This window comes from Xyrauchen texanus, chromosome 4, assembly GCF_025860055.1.
Source record: "Xyrauchen texanus isolate HMW12.3.18 chromosome 4, RBS_HiC_50CHRs, whole genome shotgun sequence".
In the NCBI taxonomy this organism is placed as follows: domain Eukaryota; kingdom Metazoa; phylum Chordata; class Actinopteri; order Cypriniformes; family Catostomidae; genus Xyrauchen; species Xyrauchen texanus.
This window is the reverse complement of record NC_068279.1, coordinates 49,699,751-49,723,376: the sequence shown is the minus strand read 5'-3', so window position 1 is coordinate 49,723,376 and position 23,626 is coordinate 49,699,751. Positions and strand designations below refer to the sequence as shown.

Genomic DNA, 23,626 nt, shown 5'->3' with positions numbered 1-23,626 from the left:
GTGAATAAAAAAAATCTGTCGTCCGATCGTAGTCACGTACTAAATTATACAAAAACTAAATTGTAGATAACACAACAGCTGCAAGGTTTTCCCTGGCGACCACTAGAGGTCACCAAGTAGGTTTATTGTCCATCCCTTGTCTTGTGTTTTATTATGGGTTTTGTAGTTCTTTTCATGGCCTATGTTCATTGGTCTCTGTGGTTATTAGTTCCAGATGTTGCCTAGAGCCACACACAGGGGGTCAGGAATTGGCTGGTTAGCAGGTCCCTGTTAGTACCTGCTGATAGATGCTGGAACTACACCACCCGATGGCAAAAAGCATGTTTCTCCATAGACAGCCATTCAAAAGTAGCCGTGTTTTATGACGAAATAAACATTTTCCAAGAACCATTTCAATTTACATTTCTCCAGTACATTATAGCACATAATCATCCAGTGACGGATTGTTTTTGAAGGGCTCCTAAAAGCGTGAAATGTATTTATATTATATATTACTATATATACTTTTCCCATCAGTGATCACATGACACCTGATCCCAGAACTGAGCGCCCATGAGCAAAGATGGCAGCCTCCATTTCGCTAGCTTTCTGGGAACCCTGCGCTAGCTGAGCACAGTCATTGAGATGAATGCGGATGCAAACGAAAAGCTCTTTTCAGGTATTTTATAGCTCCATGGCCACACCACCTCAGGTACGCCCGATCTCTTCTAATCTCGGAAGCTAAGCGGGATCGGGCTGGTTAGTACTCGGAAGGGAGACCGCATGGGCATAACGAGGAACACCTGGAACTAATAACCACAGAGAACAATGAACATAAACCATGAAAAGAACTACAAAACCCATAATAAAACACAAGACAAGAGATGAACAATAAACCTACATGTGATCTCTAGTGGTCACAAGGGAAAACCGTACACCAGCAATAAAATGGTAAAAATATACGTTGCACTTTATCAATACTTAAACTATTTTATCGGCACAAAGCAGAGATGACAGCATATGTGCAGAAAATGTATGCGACAGTGATTCGTTCATTACTGTTGATGTTGTTTGCGAATACGAATTTGTACATTTGACATCCTGAGTCCCGATTGTTACCCTGTTTTAATTTGTACATGTAACAAAAACCTTGTTAGCGACACAGTCAAACAGTTTTATTATACTAAAACATTTTCATGGACAAATAGTTATTTTCCATGACTGGAAAACTGCACTGCAAAATTCCAGGTTTTCCGATTTTCCAGGACCTGTGTGTGTGCATTTGTGTTGTATGTTTACCTGATATAGAATCCTCTTTTTGGGTTACTGCGTAATGTTGTGGTTCCAGAGCCCATACTGCTGTTCATCAACTGCTCTCTCAGGTCATGAATCTTTGCCTCAAATCGACTGTACTCTGCCCAAACAAACACAAACATGATCAAACCCAACAGAGCACAAGCATATGCTGGTTTAGACCCTAATGTGCTCTGTATGTGTCCAGGGGGTCACAAACCGTACAGATGAAGATATTAAACTCGATTTCGACTGAATTACTTAGCTGTATTGTATATTTCTAATTTAAATATAGCAAGCCATTGTGTCATTTATGAATCATATTCAATCCAGTCTCGCATTCAAACACTACCTTTCACAAAAACATTGAAACTCTGTTTTGTTCCCAGAATTTTGTTTTGATAGCTTAGCTGTATATTGTGTCTCCAAACTTTATGATAGTGATGGTCAGAAAATCATTCCTTTGTAATTTGATGCATATATTTTGATATTTATCCAAAAAATTCAACTGATCAACTGCTTTATTTACTCTCCAAAGCTAATCTTTACTCAGATTTGTCCTTGAGTGTTAATTTTGGTCTGTGTGTGTGGGATTGTCCAGCCAAGTGTGTGTGTGTGTGTGTGTGTGTTCTTACCTTCTGGTCTGTACTGGGCGATAATGGTGACAGTTTGTCCAGCATTCTTTAAAGCAGCCGCTGCTTGTTCATGCGTAGCTGCTCGCAGATCCACACCATTCACCTGACAAACACAGACGAAATTCATTTTTGTGGTAATCAATATTATGCCACAGATGCTGTCCATTGAGCATTGAGCATTGACCCAGAATGTTCCTTTAAGAAAGAATAATAGTAAAGACATATGCAATGTTACAAATGACTATTTCAGTTTAAATATATGGTGTATTATTCAAACTTTCTGTTCATCCAAGAATCTTTCACTTACAGCAATGACACCTCAGACATTCTAGATCAGTTCAGTTAATTGAGATATTGAGATGAAGTTTCATGAGTCTGATCATAAGATCTGAGAAAAGTGTCCTACAAATAAATGATATCAGGAAGTTTCATGTTGACTGGAGAACTTTCCAAAGATGTCATTTATTTGTAGGACACATTTATCAGACTCTTCTAACAGCAGCTGAACACCTTAAGCTCATACTCATCCATCCATAATAATTTTTTTAAAATAATTTACCATCCAATTTTAAAATTCTTTTGCCTATTCTACTCTTTTCATTGGCCAGTGTCAGCTGTGGTGTTTCCTTTGAAACCCAGCATTCCAATGTCTTCTCTTCAGTGTTGTAGATGAAACTGGTGTTTGGCTCTCAGTCTGTCAGTTTAGGACCTGCAATGGGTCTGTTTCTCAATCTAGAGACTCTGATGTATTTGTTATCTTGTTGTTATGCAGCTGGGTCATCCGCTTCTCTCTTTATCCTGGTGATATCCAACTTTAATCTCTTAAGAGAATAATAGGCCGATGCATTTTTATAGACATTGACTTGGTAAAGTGACATGCAGGAAATGCAAGTGTCCTCAATACTTCAGCATCTGAAAAAAGACACTGTTTTGTGATGTTCAAATGTCATTAAATAGCACAACCATTATCAAATGTTTTAATTATAAGAAAAGTTTCTTTAGTACCAAATTAGCACATTATAATGATTTCTAAAGGATGAGGTGACATGATTTTCTTAGTAGACTGGTGTAATGACTACTGAAAATGGGGCTGTGTCATCATGGACTATAAATTCATTTTAAAATGAATAAAAATATAAAACGGCTATTTCAAACAGTAATAATCATTGTTAACATTGCGTATGTTTTTGCTATTTTTTAAAAAAAATCAATTTAATTCAAACTAGAAACCAAACTTTTGAACGGTAGTGTATAATTAAAATTGGACCTTCCAAATGTACTTTACATTTAAATGATCACTTCAAATATTTATGCAAATATGCATCATGGTAGTAGTATTTGAATAATACACTATTATATTTACAGCAATGAGAATGAGATTTTATCACATTGCAGCAATGTGAGAAAATTGGAGATATGGTCTTTATTTTCACAAAAATAATGTCACAATGCAAATCCTAATGGTCCTAAATGTTTAAGAGGCCTTACTGTCACTGTTACCATACTCATATTTAACCATACACAATTTAATATGATGAAATTGCATTATGAAATTTAAATGCATAAAATCAACAACGTCAGCTGGCTGTTTAATCTATACTGTATATACAGTACAGTGCAAAAGATGCTTCAAAATAACTTTTGTCTTAAGATGGTTATTTATATTTTCAGCTTTAGTGTGTCAATAGAAATTATACATTTTAGACTCTCTAAACATTTATTTTGCAAATAGAAAAAAGTAGAATAGAAGAACAGGGAGCCCTGCAACAGATGTCATGCCCCCCACAAAGCCCCCCCACTGAACATTGTATCAGTTTGAGATTAAATGAAGAGACAGAAGCAATTGAGAGAGCCAAAATAGAAGAACTGTGGTGAATTCTCCAAGAAGCTTGGAACACCCTATCTGTCAGCAACCGAGAAAAACTGTGTCCAGGTGTCTCTAGGAGAATTGGAGCTGTTTTAAAGGCAAAGGTGGTCACACAGAATATTGAGTTAGCTTTTTTATGTTAACTGGACTTTGCATGACATTTATTGATAAATGAAAACTATTTTTGTCATTATGTTTGAAGACATCCTCACTATGCAACATTTTTCACAAGTACCTCAGACTTTTGCACAGTACTGTATATCCACACAAGATTTCTCACAGGTCCAGTTCCATACTGAAAATAAATGTGTTTATACATCTGTACATTTGTGTATGTGTTTGCATGTTCTCACACTCAGGATTTGATCTCCCTTGCGGAGTTCTCCGCTCAAATCGGCAGGGCCTCCTGCCAGGATGAAAGAGATGAAGATTCCCTCACCATCCTCCCCTCCAACTATATTAAAGCCCAAACCCGTTGATCCTCTGTGGATCACAACACGCCTCGGATCCCTGAGAGAAACAAAGAGAGAGATACATTGTAAAATATTATCAAGCCTTTTCAAGACTTCAAGATACCTGTGTTAGGCGCAGGGCTATGTGCAAAGACCGTGCGTTATATCTCATCCAATTTTCGTAAAAGTGCTAAATCTAAGTAATTTTTGTCTAGGCATGTATTTTCAGTTTGAGGATTTCACCAGCAGGTGCTCTCAAAATCCAATCCCTAAATTAAATTTGTCCTGACTAGCACCACCTTTTCCATGTATATATATAGAGTGAGTCACAGAGGTATATCTTACATTCAAAAGGACACATTTAATGTCCTGCGCAAAGTAACGTAAAGACACAATTTGTCTGTATTTCTATTTTTTGGAATGTATACAGTCTATCTACACTAGAACCACCTTTGTATGAATTGGCTGTCTTTATGCACATGTGATTTCTCTAACCCACTTATGCCTAGGCCTAGTACATGCTTGCACAAAAATATAAAAACTTCATGGCCATGCCCACTGACTTTGCTTGTATGATGTCACATAGCACTAGCGGTCCTACACTATAATAGGGCCCTTCATTGTTTTCAACGAAATACTGTATTTAGAATTTGACTGTGAGATCAATGCTGGATAAGTCATGTTCTGTTGTAACACAGCAGATTACTGTAAAAATAACTGGATTGCATTGCATTGTGGTTTATGATTTCAACTCAAATGAAGAACGGCATCATCGTGCCGCCCCAGACATGGTAAGTAATTCAATACTCATTTATGTGAGCAAACTAGCATGCATATTTTTTTTAATGCTTCTTTCATTTAAGATTATAATAGTATTTAAGTTATAAGTTTGGTATAGCCATTTTTAAATAAAAATAATTCCCACCACAACTAGCTAGCTAACTAATGGAGCTGTACCTTTTATCCTTTCTCTAAAGACCAACAAGCTTTAGCTTGGTAACTAATAAACTGTGTAAAAATCAAACATTGCCATTGACAAATTAAAGCAAAAAATAACAAATCTGCTTTGTCATAATTTGTGGAGAAAATACTGGGCAATGCATTTTTCTAATTTTATCTCAAAATTTAAGCAAGGCACCTTTTTGTATGACCCTGTTGTTAAGAGCATTTGTTTTAAGTGAACGATACAATGACTAAATCCTTTGAGTCATAAACACCTTTTGGTGTAATGATATATCTTCAAGTCAAAATCATTCAAGGTATCATTGGAGACTGTGACTTTCTGAAGCCAATTTATATAAGTAGGCAAATGTTATGCTAATATGCTAGCCTAGCATCATAGGAGGCAACATCACAAAATGATAAAACACATGAGAGACTATGTTGTTTGTTTGTATGTTTAAAAATGAATAACATGACAGTGTAGCAACATTCTGAGCAAATATGTCTCCTTGTTGACCTTGGTAGAGTCTCTAATCTTGTGTCCAAGTCAGTTTTTAGAACTGAAGCGTGACAGAGTTTCCATCTCTGCTGCCAATTACATTTTAGATTTTTCCAAGGTGACGGAACTCTGTTTTGAACCCTCTGTTGAATCACCATCATTGAGTGCTTTACCTGGGTAAGTCGTCATCTCCCAGCATGCCATGCAGCACAGGAGAAAAGCGGCTTGGTGAGGTGGGAGTGAGGGCTTGTGGGTAATCTGAACCCAGGTAGTTTGGATGTCCAAGATCCATGTCCATGTGAGGCAAGTATGCTGGGGCATAAACACAGACACAATCATTATGGCATTGCAGTTTACAAAATATACCTGATTTTACTAAGGATCCACCTGTTCATATCTCAATGGCTGCTATGTAACTTCTGGAAGACAGGTACAGGTTTTTATCTGTTTGTCAGAAAGAATGGAAGAACGGATGTAGAAAGGAAATTCAGATTTACAGGTAAAGAGCCAATCAACTTTTAGATTGAAATTGTGTTTTTTAGCGTAACCTCAGGTAAAGAGGCACAATTTATGATACCAGTGTTGTCAGATTTGACTGCTGATTTGAAATATGGCATTTGATCGTAATGTTGACCAGACGTTTTGGAGATTTTGGTCTTTCCCCATTCAAGTAAATAGGAGCTGCACTGTCATGACTGGAAATATTACATAAACAATATTTTTTAGAAATTCTATTATCTATACCATTTTCACAAAGATATACAACTAAGATAGATAGTGATATATACTTACTGCTTGTGAGGTCTGGTGGGTTGTAGTTGTTGGTAAGGTACAGGTTATTTGGCTTTGCCACTCTGAGGTAGACCACCTCTGCTGTGTTCTTCAGGGCCCCCACTGCATCCTCATGCATCACATCCTCTAAACACACATTATTCACCTGCAATTCACATTACAGACAGAGGCTGAGATTAGAATAGAGGAATTTGGCTAATATAAAAATTAAACATAGTATTTTTTTATAAGTCATCTTGGACTTAAACTGACACCTAGAGGCATGCATGCATGCATCTTCATTCAAACGCAATAGATTTCAGTTACGGATGACATTGTAGAAATTCATTATTCACAGTCAGGCATGGTTTGTTTAATCCAATAGGGAAAGTGTCCAAAAAAAAAGTCTTCACTTTTATTTTACATCTGATAGTCACAAGTGGTACCTGTTTAGTTTCACTTTCACATCTGAAAGTGAAAGTGGAGATTTAGAGTAAAAAAGGACTTAACTATTGTTCATTTTCTCACCCACACCTATAATGTCATTTCTTAATATATGAATTTATCCACTGGAGTCATATGGATTACTTTTATGCTGCCTTTATTTGATTTTTGGAGCTACAAGGTCTGGTCACCATTCAATTGTATTGTATGGACCAACAGAACTGATATATTCTTCTAAAAATCTTCATTGAGTTCTGCTGAAGAAAGAAAGTCATACACATCGGGGATGGCATCATCTGGAATGGCATAAGTGTGAGTAAGTGATAAGAGAATTTTCATTTTTGGATGAACTATCCCTTTAAGTTTCAAAGCATTTTATTAAAGGAATATACCAGGTTAAATACACCTTAAGCAATATTTACCACAGAAAATAATCACTCAGTTTGTATACCAGCATAAACACAGAGCTTGTAATACCAAATGGTCAATATTTGACATGTAAAATTGTCTAAATTGTCCTTTAGAAGTGGGGCTACTTTTCAAGGATACACTTCTGTTTATGCGTAACCAACCTTTTAAAATTCCCATAGATGGAATTAGCTTAATGTAAACGTCCTGGTTACTTCCGTAACCTCAGTTCCCTGATGGAGGGAACAAGACATTGTGTCGATGAAGTGACACTAGGGGTCACTCTTGGGAGCCCGAGACACCTCTGATCTTTGATAAAAGGCCAATGGGAAATGACGAGTGGTATTTATATGCCATTCCCCCAAACATACGGGTATAAAGGAGCTGGCGCGCATACTGCTCATTCACGTTTTGTGCTGAGGAGCTGAGAGCAAGGTCCCGTCCATTTCAGTGGATTGTTCAGCGTTGTGGCAGGAGGGACACAACGTCTCGTTCACACCATCAGGGAACGGAGGTTACGGAAATAACCAGGACAATCCCTAGCTATCACTCACTTGACGTTGTGTCGATGAAGTGACACTTGGGGTCCCCTACAAAAACGCCACAAGTAGCTGAACAGTGTTACGTGGACCGGCGGTGCGAGATGGGCAGACTACTGTGTGCCCCATAGCCAGCACACCAGGCCGACACATAACCTCCCCCAATGCTGCTATGAGTGTCGAACGGCCCTTCGAGGACAAGTTGCCTGCTCAAAAAATAGAGGCAGGTTAGCCCAATTGTGCCCTTTCCCTCTTTTTTCATTTTTCTCACCAAAAAGAGTGACATTTTTTCAACCGTGACCACGTCGGCAGGTGTCACTCCCAAGGGGAAGACAAAGCAGAGACCACACCCCGCCCAGAGAGAGGGGAAGGGGCATGTTGAGTGGAGATACATCACATGGCCTTGCCGAGTGTAGATGGAAGTATGTCCCATGGTAGGTCCTACCCAATGGGGAGGAAACTTTAAAAACCTGGTTAATGGGGCAGAGGGGCCTCTGCCAAAGGAAGATGCAGTTTACCAACAGGGAAACGTTTCAGCGGAAGATATATGTTTAACTACGGGGAACCAGCACATGCGGAGCACCTATCCCTGTACAGGGCTTAGAAAGCATGTGTACTGAACTTTGTCTGCCACAGGGCTAGGAGGAAGTCATCCAGGGAACATATTTTGTGAACACTACTGGGAGTCAAGAGCGCACGTCTTCAGCTCAGTGTAGGTGAAAGGCGCTATACGCAAGCGATACACCCAGTCAACTGTCCCGGGCTTACCTGTTTGTTCCTGCTAGACACGGGATGAACCCAGCTCAACCCAGAGATTGTAGAACCTCGCAAAAGTGTTGGGGGTTGCCCAACTCGCTGCTCTGCAAATGTCTGTTAGAGAAGAGCCACTGGTCAGGGCCCAGGAGGCTGCCACACTAGAATGGGCTCGTAGCCCTGCAGGAGGTGGCACGTGCGGAGCATGGTATGCTATAGCTATGGTGTCAATGATCCAGTGGGCGATCCTCTGCTTGGAGACAGCGCTTCATTTCCACTGTTCACCAAAGCAGACAAAGAGCTGCTTAAAGGCTCTGAAGCTCTGCGTGCGGTCCAAATAGATGCGTAAAGCGTGCACCGGACACAGCAACATAAGGGCTGGGTCTGCTTCCTCCCGGAGCAGCGCTTGCTGGTTCACCACCTGATCCCTGAATGGGGTTGTGGGAACCTTGGGCACATAGGCCGGTCGGGGTCTCAGGATCACGTGAGAGTAGCCCGGATCAAACTCCAGGCACGTTTCGCTTACAGAGCAGGCCAACGCTTGCAGGCCACCTACCCTCTTGATGGAGATGAGCTATCTATCACACCCTTCTGTAGGAGGGTAGTGATTTCCGCGCGCAAGGTGGCGATGTTCTCGCCCTTCACCGAGGTGAAGTGTACGCTGCTGAACCTGGGCGGGCACATGGCGAACTGAATCGCATAGCCAAGTCGAACGGTCCGGGCCAGCCATCGCGATTGGTTGGAGAGCGCAAGCCACGCGTCCAAGCTCCGTGCAAGGGGGACCAAGGGGACAATCTCGTCGGACATACCGGCGGGTGTGGCCTTGCGGTGGGGTGGAGCCAGAGAGGCCACATTGAAGGGATTTGGGCCCTGTGGCCATGCTTCATCCCGGTCTGTCAAAACCGTCTGGGCATGGGCATGTTTGCACCAAACAAGGGGTTGTAGCTTGCTGGGGAATGGGAGGTCCGCGAGGTGTGGAGCAAAGTTGCCATGGTCATGTCCTCGCAATGAGGACATGACGCATCCATGAAGGATGTCTCCGTGTGGGCAGCGCCCAGGCACAAAGACAGTGATCGTGGCCATCTGAAGGCGAGAGATAACGAACGCACCCAGGAATAACACACAAACGGAAGGGCATCTTTAAAAAGACGCGGCTTTAAAAAGACGTTCTGTTGTGTGCCACCCTTTTAGAATATACTTTTTAGGTTTGAAAAAAAAAATATTAGAATATATTCTGGTTTTGCCGGAGCACCCTAGGGCGATCTCTGCAGTCCACCAGTGCAGAAAGGGGAGAAATCTGCTGTAATGTGCCAGTTTTCACAAAACCAAAGGACGAGTCAAAAAAAATTCTGCAGTAATCGACAGAATAATGCTGAATAATTTAGCCTACAGTCCCTCAACTGACCAGCAGGTGTGAGCATTCAAGTGACGTTACTTACGACAAAGGGATGGTTAGGTGATGCAGATCTAGTACAGCTGTAATAATCCATAATATTCTCATAATTGCTATCTATATTTACATCTATGTATTATATAAGCAGGCCTAGACAAACTAAAAAAATGTACTCATTTATTTACAAAATCTCTGATTTTGGGACAATTCTGTGGAATTAATTTAGATATGCTAAAATGTGTTAAACAATGCTGACAGTCCTTAATGGAAGGTGAGAACAAAAAAATGGACAGGTTCTATGGAATTCTATGGAAATCAGGCAAACTTTCTTTGGAGTTCTGTGAGTGCAGAAGTGTATGTGTTATCTTACCGCCAGTATCTTATCACCAATCTGTAGTCGTCCATCCTTATGCGCCGCTCCTCCTTCTATAATCTTTGTGACATAAATGCTGTTGTCTCCAGGGATGTGCTGGTTACCGACACCACCTGCTATACTAAACCCTAGCCCTGAGAGACAAACACACAAGATACCTCTTTACAAAGATATAGAAGAAAGTAAGAACACTGAAACAAGCTTTTTGACTTTTCATTCATATTTTAGTTTAAAAATGCATTAACTTTTTCCACAGTACAAACATTTAACCACAAAAAATATTTATAGTACTTTTGAGTGCTTTTGCTTTATGCTGCATCCACACCACTAGGAGTCAGTATAAAATCCTCAGTATAAAATCTACTTAGTGCACCTTCAATACTTTTTGGATATTTTTTCAATGCAAAATATTGTGACACAAACACAAGTTCACACCTTTTGGCCCTTTGATGAGCTTCATTTCAGTGACTTTCTCAGTGACAGGTTTTCTGCGTAATACATAAAGTCTGACGATAGCACCCGCCTCCTTAAGGGCCTCCACCGCCTGACTGTGGGTCACTTCCCGAACATCGACGTCATTCACAAACAGAATACTATCATTTACTCTGAGAGAGAGAGAGAGAGAGAGAGAGAGAGAGAGAGAGCAGAGAAAGAGAGAGAGGTGAAATGAAATAAGCAAGCAAATACTACAGCAGTTTTAGCATCAGTATTGAGGATTGACACCTGTAAGATTCTGGCTGTACCTGCCCATAAATGTACCCCTGAACTGACAGTTGTCACTCACAATTACAATATTAATTTAGATTGAAGGTTAAATGGCTGTTGAGATACCTGTGCATTGATATTGATGATATATCTTCTTTTGTCCTCCTCTACAGTGTATTTAGGGAGCCACTGATTATAAAACATTTTGATTTTGTGAGACTTTAGCAAACTGTGACATTCAATATGCAAATGTTCTCACCAAAACTGTTGTTGTAATACAGTTCACATCTTCAATTTTACTGTTATGTGGAATTTTTGTTGACATTACATCATTAGTAAGCGATTTTATAACTCTAAAATCATGTTTACACGCATATTGTTTATGTCTTGTGGTTGAAATGTTGAAAATTGGCCCCATTCACTTCCATTGTAAGTGTCTCACTGTCACCTCGATTTAAAAAAAAACAATTTTAAAGAAAAGGAGGGATGAGTCTGTAGTGTGTCTGGTCGGGGAATTCCTCTGCTGAATTCGCGGACCAGAGGGCTAGGGAGGAAGAACATCCAGGGAGCACGAATCTAGTGGACTCTCCTGGGGGAAAAGAGTGCACGTGATCACCTCAGTGGAGGCGATATGTGCAAGTGGAACACCCGGTCAGATGTCAGAGTTCTACATGCTCGGACCTGAGACAACACGGGACGAGACCGACTCGACCCTGAGATTGTAAAATCTCGTAAAGGTAATGGATGTTGCCCAGCCCGCTGCTTTGCATATGTCTGCTAGGGAGGTGCCATTGGCCAGTGCCCAAGAGGATGCCACACTTCTCGTCAAGTGTGCTCGAACCTGCAAGGGGGTGGGCACGGCCTGGGTGTGATAGGCCAATGCGATGGCATCAACGACCAAGTGGGAAAGCCTCTGTTTGGAGACAGCGTTCCCTTTCCGCTGTCCACCAAAGCAGACAAAGAGCTGCTCAGAACGTCTAAAGCTTCTTTTTAAAGAATGCTGCTTTGTTTCCCGCAACTGTTGTGTGAGGCTCAGACATGAAGTGTGGAGAATTCAAGGACGCTCCTGCTGGCGCAAGCTTTGCGTCCTCTTGACATTTCTTGAGAAACGGTTCTTGAGTTAACAGCTCACTGGAGGTGAAGAAATTATAAAATTTTTATATCTGGGTGATGTAATCCTTTAAATATCACAAAAATATAAATGTCTCTTTCTCCTATCTCTTCTACATACAAATCCTCAAACATTGTAGAGAGTGCACACCACTGACTGCCAATCATAACAAACTTTGTGTTTGTTCAGTAACACACATGCAATGTTTTAGACCCAGATAATACAGTGTGAAAAGAGACCAGCAGTGGGAGGTAGTGGAATCGAAAATGGGTTCATATAAAGCAATTCAAGTAATCAAAGTCTGAAAACAGCCTTTAAACCAGGGTCCACTTGGCACTACAATCTTGATGAAACCCTTCTATTTTTCATAAGGCGTAAAATAAACTCCACCTGTTCACAGAGGGAAAGAGAGTACAGCATATTATAGCTGACAGTGGAATAGCTTTGACTGTGTTTGTGTGTGTGCGCACATTTGCCTCAGGCTGTGTGGTTATGAAAGTCCAGAGATGTGAGGTATCATGTCTGTCTCTCTCCCCTCTTTTTCTCTCTTCCTTGCTATTTCTGTCTGCTTAATTTGTTCTAGAGTGTGAGTTTGTGTGTGTGTGTGTGTGTGTGTGTGTGTGTGTGTGTGTGTGTGTGCTGGTGTGCTCTAGGGTAAAACTGAATTAGTTATCAGGAACCACATGGATGGATGGATGGATAAATGGATGTATGGATATTTTGAGGGTGTCTACTGTATGTGTGTGTGTTTTACCTGAGTCTCCCATCCTGTGCTGCAGCTCCTCCTGGAATGATCTTGGTGATGAATATGCTGGGATCATCTCCTACATGAGGATTATCAGTACCTCCAGCGATACTGAAGCCCAGACCAGAGTTACCCTACACAAACACACATTAACATGAACATTCTACCAAAATTCCTGCTTACATTTCTATAGGATAATTAATTCATGATCTTACCCTTTCCAACGTAATCTCTTCATATTCAATCTCTCCTTCTGCTCCATTCACCTATGACACACACACAACAACACAAGTGATTAACAGCATAGAAACCATATTAGCTGAAATTGTGAACTGACATAATCTGTCATCCGGCACTTAATTGTGCATTAAAGTGAAAGTGCTTGTAATGTTGACTTCAAACTGACTGATTTTAGCACTGGAGGTGAATGTTAGTCTCTAGTAGGTATTTGCATAGTAGACAGATGTCAGGATGTTCTGGGACTTCAGAGTGATTGTTAGCAAATTGCTAAGTGTTGCTAGGTGGCTGCTAACACTCCCAATTTTACCCGGTTTCTCACGTTTTTCCACCACTCCTCCCGCTGTTCTCCCGATTTAGAGTTGGCAACCCTAACTGTCCTGTAAAATACGGGATTGCCTAGTATTTAAATATGCAATGATGCGTCTCGCATCGAATCAACACATGATTTGTCCCGTAAGCTGGTCAGGTGGTATCACAGCGTAAATCGTTCCTGATTGTTGATTTAACATTGATACATGTTGGACATTTTTCATACAGTGGGTAAGGGGTCGTCTAAAATGTCCACACATTTTGCTGAAACATACTAATACTGTGAAGTGTGTGGTAAGGGACCGTCTGAAAAGTCCACACATTGTGCTAAAACTGTAGATTTTTTTATTGAAAAACGTAAGGTTCAAAATAAATGTTCTTATTGATGTACAAAATTACACAGATGATCCAACAATGTATGAACACAATCACTGAGTCATTAAGACATGAAATACAGGTGAAGGAAAAAATGTATAATTGAAATAAAAAATTTAAAAATATATGTAAATAAACACAGACATTTACATAAATAAGATAAAGATAAATAATGGAAGAAATAAAAATAATTATATTTTTTATACGTTAGAAAAGTTCACAGCATATAAGAAGAGATACACATATTATTATTAATAACTCAAAAAGCTTTTATTGCTAAAAATGTGAAGATTGTGGTAAGGGACCATCTGAATGCATGGTCCGTTTCTGTTTCTGATCGGTACTGGCGGTATCTTGCCTTAACAAGATAAAATGGACACTGAAAATCTGCATTCTGATTCTAATACTTACATAAGGTGAGCCATCCAGTGTATCTGTATTTACCACTACAGGTGGAGAGTTCCCCTAAAAGAGAAACAAATAATTTTTAGAACAGTGCTTTTTAGGGAACAGAGAGAAGGGCTAATTCAGAAAAAAAACATGCTACCCACACTATTTCTGCAATATGCAATATGTATTCTGTGCCCAATATGCACATTTTACACACACAGAACACTTTTGACTTCACCTTCAATTTCCAGTGGGACAAATGAACCGGGAGTCATATAAAACATGATTTTTAACATCTTGACTAATGTGATCAGACTGCCAAAAGTGAAGGAAGTTTTATACATAGTTGAATTAAAAATGCAAAATTACCATTTATATTTCTGAGATTATAAATGGAATCCACTCACTGAATTAAACATGCAATATAACGAGGTCATGTGGCAACAACGTAGCATATTACTGTTTGAAATAGTTAACATAACATACTGCATACTGTATAAAATATGGGCAGTACAGTATATGCCGCAAAGTATGCAGTAGCAGTATGCTAGCCAATGTCTTAAATAGCCTGAACATGAATTAGTCGAATAGCAACAAACTCTAACATTTACACCCCACTGAAATCAAGCCACTCATACTTGCAAATAGCTAATACTGTAAATCGACTGATGAGCTGTTCTGCAAAAGTGCACTACCCTCTATTAGTAACAAATTACATGCAAACTACAAGCAATTTACAGCTGCAACATCTGCCAGCACCTCTATTGCTTTGCAATAAATGTGATTAGACACACACACACACACACACACACACACACACACACACACACACACACACACACACACACCAAGCAGTTATTCCTTTGAGCTCTGTTCCAAACTACTGCCTTTTATCACATGCACCGCAGCCGGCCACATCATCACATTAACGCACACTCAAGTACACACGCTGTCAGAAACTCATTCATGTGCTCACTGCCCTGCGGGTTACATGAAAGTGAGACACATCTCTGCAGCCGCAGGCGAGCACGCTCTGATCCTCAACAATATACATAAACACTGAGCAACCATTTTTATGGCTGCCCCATCCTATACACATAGTTCATTCTCATAACAGGCTACTTCCAAAGACATTTTATATATATGAAAAAGAAAATGGGACATTCCCCTTACAAAACAGTATTGTGGTAGAATCATGGTACAGTGATGGTGTCAAATGGTAATGCCATGATACTTTGAAATACCTGTATACCATGGTACTCCAAGGTACTCCTTAGAATTTCACGGAAGTATCATAGTACGTGTCTGTGACAGGGCGGAGGGCCGGGCCGGGTCGTGATTCTACACACCAGGCCCCTTATCAGGCTAATCAAGCCTCCTAGAAGGATAAAGGCCGACTGCGGACGGTGGTCCTGCAGAGAGAGAGAGAGCATTTACGGGCAGCTGTCCGTCATATGCGTGTGTTTGTGTCTTTTGGTTTAAGTTCTTAATTAAATATCATTTATATTGTCGGCTTGACCGCCTGGAGCAGGAGAACGGCTGCCAGGGGCGGGGGAGACCCCTACTGTTTCCTGAGAATGCGGCGGGGCATTTTTTATTGGGGATACTGCACTGTTACAGGGAGTACCCCCTATTCTAATCATTATTGTTTCCCTACCCCGTCCCCTCCCAGATTCAGGAAGGCGGGGATGACCTGCCGGCAGACGGGGCACAAGGCATGCCCTCCAGGGAAAGGCGGGGGGTGTACGTCATACCCGGCCTGAGAGAACGAGGGAGGAATGTGACAGGGTGGAGGGCGGGGCCGGGTCATGATTCTACACACCCGGCCCCTTATCAGGCTAATCAAGGGATAAAGGCCGACTATGGATGGTGGTGTGACAGAGAGAGAGCATTTACGGGAAGCTGTCTGTAATATGTGTGTGTTTGTGTCTTTTGGTTTAAGTTCTTAATTAAAGATAATTTATATTGTCAAGCCGGTTCTCGCCTCCTCCTTTCCATAACTTCCATTACAATGTCCAAAAACAAATAGTTGTAAAATGGTAGCATTTTCAAAATACCATGGTGATATGTTTTTGTAAGTCACAAATGTACTGTGATGGTCAGGCGGTTCAGTGATGCTCTCATATGGTAAGGTAGTTTGATACATACCATGGTACTGTTTGGTTACTTTATTCACATCTACAGACCCCATCAAATCATACTTTAATTTTGTAACTTTTAGTACATGTCTTTTAGCTTTGAGGTTAATATGCTATAGACCTCCGTCTATAGAGCGCAACAGTCTGGTTCTGAGAAGAGAAAATCCCATTAATTTTTTCCATAAGCGAATTGTACTCATTATTCCTTTTAAAACATCCTGTTAAATAGTAGATTTCCTGGTGAAAGAACTCCACTACCCGTAAATCCTGAAGAGAAATGCTACACCAACAAAGTCTCCCTACACTTTTAAACAACTTATATATCATGCAACTCATGCTGTAAACACTGTGGGACAGTGTGGGATAGAGCACTGTTCTGTCTCAGCGGTAAAGCATAATAACTGTGCCGCACTACGTCATGCCAACTGTGTCGTAGATGTTGAAAAATTTACATACTATCCATTTTTGGCATGTGAATATCGAGATAATATCAAATCACAATACTTTAACATATTGATTTTTCTCCCACCTCTAGATGAAATGTGTTTTGGACAAAGCTTTTGAATAAAACAAGTAGATTAAGGAAATAGAATAGAAAGTTTGTGTGTTTGTACAGGTTTCACTATATTTGTGAGTGCCAAATTTATGAAAATGTCCTCACTAATATAGAGGAAATATACTAAAACACTAGTCCAACACACTAGTGAGGACATTTTAGGTGGTCTTCACTAGTAAAATAAAGGCTAATAATCAGCCAAATCATGTTTAGCTTTAAATCCACTGATGTGCACATGTTTCTGTGAGGGTTAGGTTTAGGAGTAGGGTTAGGGTAAGGGGATCTTATTCACACAAGCGCCATCTTTGATTTTTAATGGGAATGACGAAAAGGATGTAAGGGATAGACTTACAGTCTCAATGGGCTGCACTGCAGTTTAACGTGTTTTTGGATTGTTCCGTGCACAAAACATTAATAAAATATCTGTCCAAGAACATCAGTGTAAAAAGAATTCCAGACAACATAAGTTGTGGAAAATCAGATGTGATCTACGAGCTTTATACCGTTTGTGCCCTTGAAGAAATTGTAAGTCTATCCCTCACAGCCTTGTTGTCATTTAAGATGAATCTAGCATGAATTAGATCTATATAACATATCATTAGCAAGGTGCTATCTTCATAGATGTTTTGCTAATTGACACAGTCACCAGTATTACAGTTGTTTTGTCAGTCCAACATCACCACAAGGTAACCCTGCACACTTCTGCTATGTAGTGCAACATTCCACACTTCATATTTTCTGTTGAAGAAGTACATCATCCATGAACTTGTAGTACTCATTCTCTTGTTGCATTTTTCAGTTTGAACACACTATATAATGCCGTAGAAACCCGAACAACCCCAAACAACAATATTAACTTGACCTTAAATGTGGATAAACAAATGGGAATCACATTTACTGTACAAACACATAAAATGGTATGCTAACTGAATAAATGTTTAAAATATGCTATCACACTGTTTCAAAAGTATAAGCATTTTGAAACATTACACGAGTTGCATGAGACTGGTGCGAAATAATCATTTATCAGCTCTGTCTGTGCACAGGTAGGCTATACACAATTTTTTCAACTATTTGTAAACATGTCAACATAATATGACCAGTTGAAAAGTAAACCAAGTTACACTCACAAGTTATCATAAGATAATAGGAAGCTATAGGACTTAACTATCCATTATGCACTGTTTACATAAGTGTTGGGGAAGCCACTTTGAAACTTGTAGCTTCCCAAACTATACACTACTAATACTCTTTTAAAAAGAAACCGAACAAGCTACTTATTAAGTAGCAACCATATTTAAGCTGTTTAAAGAAATAGCTTCACATCAGGGGTCAGGAATTGTCTGGTTAGAAGGTTCCCGTTAGCACTTGCTGGTAGGTTCTGGAGTTACACTTTATGATGGAATGAAGCCTGTTTCTCCATTGACAGCCATTCAAAAGTTTCATTCATATGTTTTTCCCCCAAGAAACATTTCAATTAGGGTAGATGATAGCTCGTTTTTATGATTAATCAGTGCTGATAGTTGCTTTTTGGAACTATCGGTTATCGGCGAAAATCTATGCCGATAGTTGACAATATTTTTAACATAGTGAATGTAGGCTATAAAAAGTTTGGTAAATTTGGTAAATACTTAAAAATAGAGAATTGTAATGGAGCCAAGTCTCTGTCATTTCAAAATAAGTAAGTGTACTCCAGGATTGTTTACAGTTAAAGCAATGTTTCCCAACCACTGAGCCACGGCACACTAGTGTACCGTGAAAGACTGTCAGGTGTGCCGTGGAAAATTATAAAATTTCACAAAATAAATAAATGCATGAAAAAAACCCCTGAAATTTGCCATTTTGAAATCATAATCGGTCACTTTTGTGATTGTGAAGAGCAATGATTAATGTGCAAAAGTGAGTGATATTTATACGCGTTATGGGTCTTTCACGTGACTCGTGTCAGCGCTGCAGAATACATTGAAGTCTATGAAGTGACGTCACTTTACACCAAAGTGTTTTTCACACACGTTTTTGCTTCACCAATAATGTCTTTGAGAGTACTAAGCAACAAGAAATATTTAAAAACTGTCCAAATTTATGATGAGACATTGAATGTCTTATCATTTCTTTTAAATAAATATTACCTTATTGTTTGCAAATATCAGAGACCCCAGTTATTGACCTAATTGAAATTCTCCAAGAAAACGCTTAGACCTAAATATAAACGAGTCCTTTTATTACTTTCTGCTATCAAAGCAACCAAATATTTTCAATATTTATTGTGCACACCTCCTGCTTTTTTACATGGCAAACTTGTAAAATCGCTCCTCTGTGACGCTTCCTGCCACTCTTGTCATGTGGAGGGCAATGCGACGCTTGACGCTGGCGTTGAACGGAGCATTGACGCCTCGACTCAACTCATGTGAAATGCACTTTACAATGACGAAAGAACATCATTGAAACTCAAAATTATTATTATTTGTCTATTATTGTGGTATTTTCTGATAAAAGCCATGCTCAGCAGTTTAAATAGGCTAATGTAGAAAATATACCGTAGATCTGCTTTGTGTTTATAGTTCTTATAATGAAGTCAGTAGATTTGTAGCCATGCAAGTTTTAATAAAGGAGAAGATAAGGATGTTATTGAATCTCACTATATAAAGTCTTTTGGTAGATTTCTGTCATGAACGACTCAAAATGATTCACTGACTCACTTATAGCACATAAGATGGCTCATTTGTCACCACCTAGGGGTCATTGAACTAATCAGTTAATAAACTTGAACAAATGTGTGAAACAGAATCAAGCTTCACCAAAATACTCTTTATTTTGCAGCTAATTCTGCACAATATGAAACTTGAATCAATAAAATAGCTGGAATTGGTGCTTTTAGCTTATTCTTAAAAAAAAAAGATATTCACTTAACCAGTGATTGCATTACCTTTTTCGCCCCTCATGAATTTGCATCCCTGTAATTTGTTGTGGCATTGCAAGAACACATCTACAAATCAGAAAATAAGCACATTTGCTGTTTTTTCAGTACCCATTTAGTGCTCTTGTCACCTGTGACCTCACACAGCCTAGCCTACCTGTGACTATTTTTTGTGGGTTTTTTTGCATAGCCGAATTTCAAACATTATGCTACTAAGATGGACAGAAACATGGACAAGTTCTTGAAAAGGAAAAATATTGCCGATGGTTAGCCTATGTGGGATAGTGGTGTGCTGTAGAATATTTTAGTTGTAAAAAGTGCACCGTGGCAAATTTTTTTTGGGGAAACACTGAGTTAAATGTCCCTTGTTATGCACCAAATCTGAATTTTTTTACTGGTTATATTAGGAGTTTGGTTGCACAATAAACTGTTGGGATTTTATTCATTTTGGACTCCTATCACCTCAATGTCTGTGCCTGTCATAGCAAGGAAAGTCTTCAACTTCAACTTTTAACATTTCATAAATTCTATCACTCAATTTTAAAATCTATCGGCTGATTAATCGGTTATCTGCCTATTTCACCACTGTAGTTATCCGTATCGGCAAAATACACCATCGGTCGGCCAACATTTTTGTCCAGTGACGGATTGTTTTTGAAGTGCTCTTAAAAATGTAAAATCCATTTCCCCATCCGTTTCCACTGACGAGTGACAGGTCATGTGAAAGATGATACTCCAGCTGAGTGTCCATGAGTAAAGATGGCAGCCTCCATATTGCATGTCCCTGTGCTAGACGAGCAGATGCGATTGAAATGGATGGAAATGCTAATATATAGTTTTCTCCAGATATTTTAGAGCTCCTTGGTTTACACAGAGCAAACAGCACATAAAGTCATTATCTCAGTAATGCATAACCTGATATTAATCACCTAGAAAAGTAGCCAGGACAGCTCAGTTTTTTTAATTCAATAATCCATTCAAGTGGTCTAATAAAAATACGAGCTTCACATTTCTGATTTTAAACCTCCCTGAGCTCTTGCCTGCTAAGCTAACATTGTAAGTGTATAACTGTAAATGTGTTTCACATTTGTTTTAACACACTAAAGTTTAAGACGTAATTATTGTCTGTGGTAATCAACAGCATGTCTCAGATGCTGTGCTGTCATTTTTGAAAATAACCCAGAATATTCCTTCCGAAGTGAGAGAGAGTATAATGAGAGGCTGGACTGATTCCTGGTGTGTGTGGGTGGTGACACTACACACTTCTCTCTGTCCATGTCACTTCTCTCGCTCTCTGTTCTGTCTTTCCACTGGATATCTCTTCACCTCATTCTCCTTTATCTTCTTCTCAGCTCTCCTTCATTCTATCGCTGGTTTCTGTTATATGTTGTGCTGCAGCAGTCGGTTGATTAGCATGAGGGATTCTCTGTAGCAAGCGTGAAACAACAGCATGAATGCCGCCTCCAACCCTCACACCATGATTTATCTCCTTCTCATTTAATTTCTCTTTCTCTGTCCATTCCTCCACCAAGATTAATTTCCCAGCCCTCTGTTCAACGCAGGGTAAACAGTCTTATAATGAAGATGATGACAATGTAAATAAAGATTTCTAAGATGTGTTAGTGTTCCAAATAAGAGCATTTCTATCTTGCTCCAGGGAGAAACAGTGATTCTTTACTCAGTCTTTCACACTCTAACATACTATAACACTACCAAACACAGACTAGTGTAGGAGTCACATCTGTCTCTAATGATTTATAGCACAGCGTAATATTTATTGAAGCACAGCAAACTATTTGTGAAAAGCATTTTTATTTTAGTTGTTAAAGGTACTGTAAGCTATGTTAGCTGCTTTGGAATCTCTGTCAGACATGCCTTGCATCTGAATATGAATACTTCAACTTACACTGTGTCAAAAGCAGTATGCCAATAGAGTAGTATGTCCGAGTCTTCAGAATTCATTAGGGGTGGGTTAAAATATATGTTTTCAAATGAATCGCGATCCTCGTATTGACGTCACATGGTCTGAAGCCTGTATGCAATCAAGGCAATTTATTGGCTGATGGCGCTTAAGCGACACTCATAGGGAGCCACGTCACGGGCTCTATATAGGCGAGCACTTGGCTAAATCTCGCCAGATTTTCTTACATCAGTTCACAAATTTGTCTAAGCCTGTGTTGGTTACTAGTGACTCACGCTTAAGCGAGGACTATGTTCTCAACCGCATTGTTAAACAGGCCCAATGGTGCTTCATCGAGGCTCTGTCAAACCATGTGGTCTTTGTAAGGAGCATTGAGACTTTCCTTGTTTCAAATGTCGTAATGTCACATGCTGTTCCCCCCATAATAAATGCTGGGGCCCTTGTGGCAAACCTGCTTGCTCTCAATTCCTCCCATGTTCGCACATTCTAAATTGCCAGAGAAGCCAAGATGGTTTATCTGGCGTCCTCTGCTGCTGACACATTCAGTGACCCCTTGTTATATTTACCCGATCGAATTCGGTCTCTGTCCCTAGGACCATTGTGCCCATGTTTGCCCTCAATTCCCTCCATGTTCGCACATTCTTCCCTGTTCTATGCTAGGGATGATGGTTAACCTGGCATCTTCTGCTGTAAATACCTTTACCTCTTTGTGACCTCTTTTTATAATTGCCTGATTGAATCCGGCCTCTGTCCCCATGGTCAAGTTTTTCGGGAAAGACATAATAGAATTCGATGTACAATAATCAGTGTTAAGTAGTGCTCTTCCCAATGTTCATACACTCTTTCTCTTTCAAAACAACAGGAAATAAATAAAAAATCTGTAAATGTTCCTGCTGTAAGCACACTTCAGAAGGACCGAAGTCTTTCTAGCAAGGTAGTCCACTGTCTGCTATTTTGGAAAAGCAGATTGTAGAACACACTGAATGAGGTTCGGCAGAGTGGAAGTTAACATCAAGCGAGACATCACACTGTCCTCTCTGGTTTTCTCTCTTGGCATCGCTGTGAATCGATGTGCTAGCGCATCAGTGCATCTTTAAGCATTTTCACCGATCAACCTTCTGCAGTCGGTGCTACAGAGGGTTCAGTAGGATGTTGTTCAGCTTCTCTCTCTCCTGGAGGGAATTTCTTTGGAGATTCCAGTCAGAATGGACATGTTACATGCACCCCCTGCCAGAGTTATGGAAATTGTGGGTTTTTTGAATGATCAACCGCTGTGGTTGATGCCATCTAAAATTCTAGAACTCCATCAATGAGGTTATATACATTTAAATGGCATATTTTTGCCTCTTGGGGCGCAGCTCGGAGTGAGGATCTAGTTAAATTCAGTACAGTGCTGTATTTTTAAAAAAGAGCATTTTGGGGCCGGGGTTACCCCAGCGATGCTTAAAGTGTTTTACAAAAGCATCTGTCTTAAGATGGTTATTAATATCTTCAGCTTTAGTGTGTCAATAGGAAATATACATTTTACACTCCCAAACATCCCTTTTATAAACAGAGTACAATAGAAGAACAAGGAGCCCTGCAACAGATGGCATGGCTCCCTGAACCTTGGCCATGTTCTCTAGATGCTGCATAGGCTCGTGCATATGACAGAAAATCTGGTGAGATTTATATAGAGCCTGTGACATGGCTCCCTATGGGTGTCACTTAAGTACAATCACCACTGATGTAGTCCCAATTATGTAATTAAGCAATGTCTCATCCACTTACAGGGAACCAAGGTTATGTTCGTATCCGAGATGGTCGACAGTGGATTTTGCCGATACAGATAACTAAGGTGGTGAAAAAAGACTGATATCCGATTAATCGGC

General features: G+C 39.8%; 1 protein-coding gene across 1 annotated transcript in view; it reads right to left on the bottom strand.

The window, feature by feature from the left end:
* The window catches only part of LOC127638446 (disks large homolog 4-like), a 64,866-nt gene that overhangs the window by 16,454 nt on the left and 24,786 nt on the right, over window positions 1-23,626 (bottom strand). The window contains exons 2-11 of the mRNA XM_052119981.1: window positions 14,245-14,298; window positions 13,125-13,175; window positions 12,919-13,043; window positions 10,784-10,953; window positions 10,346-10,482; window positions 6,460-6,604; window positions 5,841-5,979; window positions 4,128-4,284; window positions 1,908-2,010; window positions 1,279-1,393 (exon numbers count right to left, since the gene is read on the bottom strand). Of these exons, the coding sequence (XP_051975941.1) occupies window positions 1,279-1,393; window positions 1,908-2,010; window positions 4,128-4,284; window positions 5,841-5,979; window positions 6,460-6,604; window positions 10,346-10,482; window positions 10,784-10,953; window positions 12,919-13,043; window positions 13,125-13,175; window positions 14,245-14,298 (1,196 nt within the window). The remainder of the gene's footprint in view (window positions 1-1,278; window positions 1,394-1,907; window positions 2,011-4,127; window positions 4,285-5,840; window positions 5,980-6,459; window positions 6,605-10,345; window positions 10,483-10,783; window positions 10,954-12,918; window positions 13,044-13,124; window positions 13,176-14,244; window positions 14,299-23,626) is intronic.